General features: G+C 35.1%; 1 protein-coding gene across 1 annotated transcript in view; it reads right to left on the bottom strand.

Moving 5' to 3' along the window:
- Positions 1 to 7257, bottom strand: part of LOC106459863 (sorting nexin-24-like) — a 19340-nt gene extending 12083 nt beyond the window's left edge. The window contains exons 1-3 of the mRNA XM_022386412.1: positions 7153 to 7257; positions 2997 to 3080; positions 1138 to 1242 (exon numbers count right to left, since the gene is read on the bottom strand). Coding sequence (XP_022242120.1) covers positions 1138 to 1242; positions 2997 to 3080; positions 7153 to 7257 — 294 coding nt within the window. The remainder of the gene's footprint in view (positions 1 to 1137; positions 1243 to 2996; positions 3081 to 7152) is intronic.
- Between the last annotated feature and the right edge of the window lie 2887 nt (positions 7258 to 10144).

The raw sequence follows: 10144 nt of genomic DNA, 5'->3' as shown, positions 1-10144 counted from the left end.
GACTACCATAGTAACTTAAAAGTAATGTATATTTTCTTTGTATTATTTACTATTTTCCTTATTTCTGTAAGTTAGTTTTTACTATTTTACTTGTCATCATACTTTTGTTTCTAAATATTTATTTTACAGATTGTTCAATAACTACTTGGAATTAAACTTCAAACTAAAAAATTACCTCATCTATGACAGTAAAAGAAATCATGTTAAAAAACAATTATTTAGCAATTTACAAACAGAGAATATGACCATAAATAGGTACAAATTACAGTGTACACACACATATATATATACACACATGTTGAAGATAAATAAAAATAAGGAAAATATTCCATAAAACATGATTTATTACAGGATTTTTTTTTTAGTGATATGTATTAAAGATTTGCTTTCTTGAATGCTGAAAGGCTTTCACTGGGCCTTAAACCAGTGAAAGAACATTGTGAATGAGGATCGAAAAAGTTTTGATATTTTGTGGCTCAAGAGGTATGATGAATTTAATTACATGCATTTAAATTTTTGAAGTGCTTACCCATATAATTTTCAGCAATTGCCTGTAGCTTGGAAAAAGAACTTAAAACTCTATAGAGTTAACAGGTAGTTTTCCATTTGTTGTTCACTTGTATGCTACAGTTGGCACAGTCCAATAGTAAAATCATGGATAAAATAATTTATTTTTAATTTTGTTGTGCAAAAAATTGTGTAATTAATGATGGCTAAAGACCAATGGAACAAATAAACTGACAGAAGAAATTAAAATTATATTTCATTCAGTACTAAACACTTATTATAAAGCAGTGAACACTCACTAAATCATCATGCTTTGACTCTATCAATTGTAATCATCACTTGAAATGAATAAAGGGATCTAAAATTTATTATATCCACATCTGTATCCTCTGGGATTTCCAATATTAAATGCAGCCACATAGACATTAATAGCTTTATGAGTAAATGCATCAAATATCACTTCCTCCTCCTCACCCTACGTGCACCCAGGCATGTGTCTATCCCACAATCTCGAATAGTGCATTTTGCTTGTTAAAAGAATGGATGAAACAAACATCTCTAAAGAAGGTTAAATTCAATCACAATTTATCCAAAATTCTTGACCTTCTATTGGTGATTCAAAAATATTACCTGTACATAATGTTCAAGAGCTTGTCTCCTTTGTTCTATCAACTTTGGACTGGAGTTTCTCATTTTCTTAGGTGGAAAACTTGGTGTTTGGACCAATCTCTTCAACTAAAAATAATACATTTACTAGATACATATATGTACATATACAATATTTATCACAAACAAAATATAATAATAAGTAATACTCAAAGACCAGTACAAATTGCACATAACTAATAGTCAGAAATCATGAACTTTCATTAATACTATTTTAATCCTCTCTCCCTGGGTACCCTTTACTACACATTACACAAGGTTTCAGTGTCTTACATTCAAAATTTTATTAAAGTACTTTTTGTTTATGTTATACCAATTAGAATAGCATAAAATTGTAGCTAATAATCCATATTTTAATAGTATACAAGATTTAAGTTCTTAATTCTACAAGGAAACATATAAAAAGATGCTGAATTTCCACTAGTGTGACCCACGTGACACATTTTGTCTCAGCATGTCATTATCCCTATTTTATCCATCAACCTCGAAAATGTACAAAATTAAATGTAAAATACTCTCTATAAAATCGTTAGTGCTCAAACAGACCATAATTTTTATAGCCTTCAATTTTGTTTGGTTAAGAAGCTATCAAATAGAAAATCAGACCCCTCCTGCCTCATCCTCTCTTTCATAATTTTTTGATAGTTCTCTCTTATGTTTCATTATATATTACCTATAACCAATAAAAAGTCAAGGTTTTCATCTATCAAATGACGTATTGTATAACGTTGTGCTCTGAACAGATAATCATCAATTTCACTCAGAGTAGCAACATTGTTCCTGTGGGAAAGTTAACGACTAGCTTGAATGAATTTGTAACAGCTCTTGTTGCATAGATAGAAAGCCAAGAAAATTTTGAGAGATAAGTGAATTTGTCTGTTTTTTGCATGTTATTAGTCTATATTCTTTGGTGCATTATTTTATTAAATAAAATTTAGGTGCTTTATTATAATTCCTATAAAAAATCAGGCTTAACTCTCCTTGACAATCGAGGGCAAGAAAAAAGAAGATTGGGTAAGTACCTTATTTCTTGTTTTTCATATTTATTCTTTATTTATTATTATAAAAATGATTAAAATAAAAATATTGGAGCTTTTTAAGTTATTTAAGACTACATTAGGTAAAGTAAGTATTAATAAAATATAATTAGATTTACAACTTATAATGGCGCGGATAGTAGTTAGACAAAATTGAAAGGGCAATAAAACAATAAAATTTAATTATAAATAGATGTATAATGTTACGAACTTAGAGATACTTAGGATAAACGAATGTAGTTTCATGTTACAATTTGAAAAAAACGTTAATTTAGGTTTATTTCAATTTGTTTTTGGTGGTTACGAGGTCGGTCGAATTGACCGATCCGTTTTGAGATAGAGTAGAGAAAATACCATATAAACTATACAAATTTAGTGAAAAAACTATTTGAAATGCATTTTAGGAGGTTTTAGGGATTACACAAAGGAAATTTGAGATTTTTGAGAAAATTACTTTGCACACGGACTATTCAAAACAAATACTTAATATATTCATGGACAAATTATTATTTTATTTTATTAAAAATACTTTACTAAGAAGTATCTCTTTTTGTATGTGAAAGACTTGTAATATTAACTGAAAGACTGCCAAATTTCGTGAAGATATACCCAATATATTGAGAGTTATAAGTATTAAATTCATAAAGACTTTAAACGAGTACAAAAGGTCACGTGACTCAGTCAAAAATTGACCTACCCCATGTTAAGAGAGTCAATACAAATTATAAGGTTTATTACAGAACATAAACAATATTTTGTCTTATAAAGGTTATCTAAAAGCTGTACCTGCTTATGGAGGGCATGAAATGCTCGATAACGTCTTTCAATCCTTTGACACCTTCCAGACACATACACTTCTATCCTATAAACCTGAAAATTAAGAAGTTACTTCAGCTATGCTCTTATTAAAAACATACTTGGTAAAATAAATTCTATCTTCTACTAAGTTATAATGATCAATAAAGTATCTTTAAAACTTTTTTTTTTAACATATAAGCTTCTGTACATGTATATCAGTCAATAATACAAGGAATGTACATCTGCAATTTATGGATGTGATAATTAATGAGATGATACTCGGTATCATTTACAACTGATTACAATGAATGAAAAAACCATTCCTGAAATTTGTGAAAGTATTTTAAAGTCAACAGAAAATTTTAGTTTCTCATTATTTGTTTAGCACTTCAATGTTCTTCAAACTGTGGGAATTGTTTCAATAATTTCTCAAAATTATTTTGAGTTTCTTCTCTATTACAACATTCACTAATGTTTCAAATCTAAATTTGAACTGATGCCTCCTCACCTCCAAAATGCATTAGATGGCAGAGAAAACAACATGTAACAACTGACATGTATGGTTATCAGTATATTTTCACAACAACAAAGAACATAAAGTGTAGATGTCCAATTACTGCATTGTTTGAGTTTTCCACTACTTAATGTAGCCACATCAGCAATTATCAAGTTTGTGAGAGAATGTATCACTTTATCCTCATCCCACCTGCACCCATGCATGTGGCCAGCCCACACTATTGGAGAGTACTTTTCATATATTGTAGTCATTAAAAAATGCTGATTAAACAAACATGTTATATTTTTGTTCAGGAGAAAGTGCGAGTATATAGATGGTAAATAAAGGAACTAAATAATAATAATAATAATAGTAATAATAATAATAATAATAATAATGGAAAAATAATCACCTGATTAATTGATAATTGGCTGTTATTTACAATTTATATTTGTGATAAAATAAACAATGATATGGAATGAGATAACTTAACAAAATCAGCAAACAATGTTTTTTTGAATTTACAGTAAAACTTGCTTAGAAATTTGGTTTACATTATCATATATTACATGTCAAAGTTTCCCAATGTGAATCCGCAAAAGGTAGTAAAGGAATATTTTATTGCTGTATAAAGTGGAATATTTTCCCATTTGATTAAGCATTTTACTGATAATGCTGAACATACTTAACATTATTGCTGTTGTTTCCTTTAGGCACATATTACTCTCATATTTCATATGAAACTAACAAACTTGGTCATGCTCTGACAACCAAGTATTTTGACAATAGTGCTACAGCACAGTTTCATTGTAAAAGGCTCCAACATGAGGCTGACAACCAAGTATCTTGACAATAGTGCTACAGCAGTTTTCATTGTAAAAGGCTCCAACATGAGGCTATCATGTCCAAAACACACTATAATCTATCTTGTGTTCGACAACAATGGCTTCTTAGCTAATCTTGATATAGAATAGTAGCATAAATACACACTTCATTCTCAGGATGTTTGAAGTATGTGATGATGGAACAGATATGTCATGGAAGCAACTTGTGTACATGTGACTTGTGTCACTTTTCCAGAAGGAAAGCCTACTTAATTATGTTGTGAACTGTTGCCCGAGATGTGTGGATGGCTTTTGACACTGACTTTTGTGTTTGTGGATTCTCAACTATTACAAGACACCACATTTTACTCACCCCAATTGAAGTATAACTTGCTGCTAGTCTTTTTCTGGATGATCCTGGTGCCCCAGATGATCAACATACAGTTATTTTTTAATGCCAATAAATACAAGATATCCCAGATTTAGAAATTCTAAATTCCCTATCTTAACTGATCATTATGATCTAAGTGTATAAATATCATGTCAGAAAGAGGTGTTACATATCCCTCCCAAAAGGAATTGAATTTTGGTGGCATCACATTACCCATGAACACCAAACAATGTGAAAATGTCTAGTTCTGATACATTACATTCCACTATAGCTTTATAATGGCTACGGTTATCACGTGACTTGCTGAACTGCATATTCAAAATCATTTTAATATAACACAACTCAGCACTCTGTATTTGTACAAAACACTTGCTACATCGGTGTATATAAAATTTCAAATGGAATTAACAGAACATACGCCTGATGATAACCCAAATTTAGAAGGTCAAATTAAAAAATAACTTAATCCTAAATTATCGTACCTAAAGACAAGGATTCCTCTAGCTTTCTAACATTGTTTTTCCATCACTTTTGCTCAATGAATTTTTCTCACCACTTTATATTTTTTTGAACCTCCAATCTTTAAGCCAATTTCATATCTTAACTCTAACTGTATTTCAATAATTTTATGTCAGAAATATTTTAGAATTAATAATTTATCATTTTCTTACATTTATTTAGTCCATGAAGAAAAATGTTCAAGATCCGCACAGCTCCAAGGAATTTCTCTCATAAACAATACCCTTCAAGTTTTTAGAATTTTTCTGTCCATTTCAAAGAATAGATTTACATTTGCTAAAAAACCATCACCTTATCAGAACATATTTCCCATTTCTTGATTTTCAAGCAGTTCCCTTGTTTCTTCTACTGAGTTTGTACAGACTTTCGTTACTGCTCTTTTATGATCATTTACTAATGAAACACAACTTTGAAAATAACTACAAAGAAAGTTTAAATATGATTGCAAAGAGCAAGAATTAAATGTTTTGTCCTAGTAGATGAAAGACACTGGCTGGAAATGGAATCATGAGCAGTGGGGAAAAATATGGAATGAGGAACAGGGGAGGAGGGGAACTGAAACAAAAAATAAGCACTTCAGAAAGTAGTAGTAAAAGAAACCTACTTTTAATTGTTTAATCATATATACATTCTTTTGACATGTTAATATTATCTGCAAGATAAAATAAGCCCCAATTTTCAAAGCAAACATTCCATAAGCAACAGATTTTAATAACGCTATCCACAAAATAAAAAGTTTTCCAAACTTTCTGTAGGTAGCATGTTATTTCCAGATATTACACTACCTGCACAATGCCATGTACATTTAAAAAAAATTATGGTTTTTAAGCATTATAGCTGAGCTCTTCTGCAGAGTAGATTGGTAATTATAAACATTTACAAAGAAAGTATTTGTCTATTTGCAAGAATTTTAAAATGAACTGGACAATATGCAAAAGCATGGGTATTAGATGTCTATTCATAACTAAGTTAACAGTTTCCTAAACTGAAAATGTATTTCCAATAATATTTACTTCCGCTGCCATTTATAGCTATTACTTTACCGCCAGGGTTTCATCTTTGCCCATCGACGCATTAGTCTGATTTTTTCGCGCTTGCTTCAGTCTTTTATACCCCATTCAACTGCCCTTGGCGATATATGTCTCGTGACACTCTCCACCTAAATCAATGCACCCTCTATCCTGGTATTGTATATAACCACCTCATTCAGATAATTTTATCACTTTATCATGACTGAAACTATCCCAGTCTCTAACACTGGCCCTTAGTGGGGAGGAAGGGTGAAAGAGTGTCAGCAAAGGTAAGTATTATTGAAAATACATTTTCAATTTAGGAAAATGTTAAGTTCCAAAACATACCTCGGATGCCACTTATAGCTAGAATCCCACATTCAGAAGGTGAAGGGGCTAGTGAGAACATTATCCATACAGAAAGCATCTACACAGATCATAGGTGTACCAAGATAAGCATGATACCTGAGTGGGGGAACTGCACTACACCCAAAACAAGTATGCTCTTTACCCAGAACTTAGTTCTTGTATTAAGTGTGGAATAGTACAGGAGTAATCATCACTTTTGGCCAGCCCCAACCAGATGGCTGAGGTTCACTACTCTGGGATGGAATTAAGGGGTCTTGGTCCCTATACCACATTGGTGGCTAGAGCAATTGCACTGCAACATTAGATATAGACATACTTTTGATTGGATTCCAACCTGTAGCCATAGAGCGATGCATTCCAAACCACTGGAATCACAATGAGAAAGCAAGCAACTCTGAAGCAGACAAACCTTCTCCTCCACCTAAAGAAGTCCGAAAGGCAACACCCCAGGCTCGGAATAACGAGATAGTGGATGCCTAACTCAACCAAATGAACAGAACTCATCTGGCCTGGAATTATGAACATTCATCCTCACTCTCCAACTAAGTGGGCAAGGAGCCTTCCATTTGCCACCAGAATTAAGAGGAAGATGTAAAACAACTGTGCTCAACCAAGGACCCAGGATGGGAACACTCTGCATTCGGAATCACGAGTAGGTAGTGAACAATATACAGAATTGTTATTGATCAAAAAGAAGGGTTATGCACACCTCCAACTAGATGGCTGATGCCACTCCTACTGACATCTGGGAAAAACATCCAGGGACCTGGGTAGGAGGACCCCCAACTTTGCCCTTCTTCTCCAAGATTAGAGGAAATCACTTGAACACTCTGGAGGAAAAGCCTCTGTCCACCACCCCAGTGATTGGAAAGTGGGTGTGGTAAGGACTCCCTAGTTCCACTAATCCAAAATAATCAAGGTGTCTCTGTACTGTGCAACATCCCACTCAAAACCAATCAGACAGAAACCACCCCACCACAGTAAATCTTCAAGGGGTAGCACCAGAGGAAGAACCATAGCAACCCGTATGTCCATCCACACTGACCCACAACATGTTAGCAATGAATCTGAGGTCAATTGAGTGAGGGAACAGAGACACCAGTAATACATGTGTGAGGACTTGTTGATTAGTCCTGCTCTGAATCCAAAACACAGCCAATTGAAACCAACATTCATATAGGGGTAGGATGAGAGATCCCAATCAAAGAGGTGAACTGCAATTTTGACGGCTCACTCCAAAGCTCCAATATCCCCTTGGATAGACCTTTTCAGATATAGAGCATCAGACTGGAGGATATCTCATCATCTACACAAGCAGAACACCACCGCCCTACTCTAAGCTGAATGGAGTGATTATTTTTCTGTATTGGATATCACTATCACATTTTGGAGGATACCCCCATGGTCCACCACCCCAGTGGATTGGAACTAGAAAATGGTAAGGACTCTCGTACTCCTTTAGAAGAAAGTGGGGGAAGAGAAAATGTGGTGGATAGTCTGAAGGAATGTCAACACTGGAGACAATGAGTGACCATGAAAACCCTATTTTAAAAAGCACACAACTCCTGATTTATTCAATCTATGGAATGGACAGCTATCCCCTTTGGTTTTACACATGAAGTCTATAAGTCTTAAGGGATAAGTGAAAAATTAAACACAAGGACAGAGATTAAAATGGAGGTAATGTAAGGCAGTGAAGAACCACATTAACAATCTGGAAGAACTGCACGCCAGTGGAAGAGGTAATGGTAGGGCAGATTGGAGCTGGAGCAGCTGCGGAAACTACAGTTGTGCTGGCCAGTAAGGAGAAATCAGAAGGACTGGACATGGAGTGGTGTGGATAATTGATATCACTCTAGGAAAGAGACAGACAGGAGGATACACATAAAGGTATTTGTTGGTCCAATCCTGGCTGAATGTATCAACAGCCAGTGTATATGGATGAGGAACCAGAAACCCAAACAGAGGTAATTTGGTATTGATTGATGTGGCAAATGCATCTAGGTGAGGAGGAAAACATGAGGATCGAGAGACCACTCCGTCAGATAAATTTTGTCCAATTGGGAAAGACGATACATGATTGAATGCACCCAGAACATGATAAGCAAGGAGAAAAATACCAAGCATGTGGGTCCAAAAATGGATATCCAAGGTTAGACCACAAAGGGAATGAGAACAGGTGCCGCCTTGATGATTGATATAAGCTACCACTATAAAATTGTCACAGTGGATCATTACCAGACAAATCTTGGAAAGATCAAGAAAATGACCATAGCACAGTGTACAGCCAGAAGCTCCAGGATACTAATATGGTAAGACCTCTTGGCCAGAGACCATTGCCCTGAAGCTTTTTGCCCGACCCATGCCCTGGCCATGGAGGGAAGTGTCCATTAAAATATGCAAATCCAGATGAGCGGAGGAGGCAGAACACCCTCTAACATGTGGGCTTTGTCTAACAACCAATGCAGATTGTCTAAAAAGGAAGGAGGAAGAGAAATAGGAGCATCCAAGGGATCCTGCACAATGTTCTGCTGGTCATGCAGAATAAACTGAAGAGACCTCATATGCACTTGACCCAAGGGAACAAGGGCTTCCATAGAAGACTACATCCCCAAAAATAACAGCACCTTGCAAACAATAATGGTGTGGAGACCTGAATGCTCCATCGAATGGAGTCAAAGAGGAGAGGGTTGGGCCTGACCAAGATAAGTGTTGGAAAATATACACATGTGGACAGGATATTGGGTAGGTATAAGGAAGGACTTCTTCAACTTGATTCCAACCCCCATGAGCTGCCTCCAGATGCAGCAGATGAGTGTGATGGGTGGACTTCCATTTGGAACAAGCTAACAGAAGCCAGTCGTCCATGTAATGGTGTAATCACAAACACTGAGCATGCACATGTCGGACAAAAGCCTTGGCCACTAAAAAAAAACACATATGGAGCCAAAGCAAGCCTAAAGGGTATGGCACTAAATCGATACACTACCCATGATGAACAAATCAAAGATAGTGCCTCAACCAATGAGATACAGGAATATGCAGATAAGCATCATACCTTGGTCATCCATAGACCTGGAGAAGAATGAGGTACAGGTTTGATGGCTTTGTGGGAGAAAAACTTCTGTACTGTCTCTGACAGACATTAACTAGTGGTAGATTTTGAGGCAACTGAAAGGATATGGGTACCCAAGACAAAAAAAAGAGGGGAAAGGAAGTGAGTAACAAGTCTCTTAGATAATACCCAAATATCTGTGGCAAAACTTCATCAGAGGGGAACAAAATGAGTCAAGCAAGCCCCCACTGGGTAGTCGTACTGTTGGTGACGTGCCTATCTGCATTGAATAATATGAGTAGAGGAATACTTAGAGGGAGAAACTAGTAAAGGCTGGGAAGGAGCAGACAGGAAACATTAATAGGGGACTGTCTAGGCTATGAATGAGACAAGTGATGAATAAAAGATTGTCTCACTGATTCTACACAGGATTGTAAAGTCTCAGATTGTTGGAGAAAAGGGGTCATACGTA

Source organism: Limulus polyphemus, unplaced genomic scaffold (assembly GCF_000517525.1).
Source record: "Limulus polyphemus unplaced genomic scaffold, Limulus_polyphemus-2.1.2 Scaffold670, whole genome shotgun sequence".
Lineage (NCBI taxonomy): Eukaryota > Metazoa > Arthropoda > Merostomata > Xiphosura > Limulidae > Limulus > Limulus polyphemus.
This window is presented reverse-complemented; position numbering and strand designations above follow the sequence as displayed.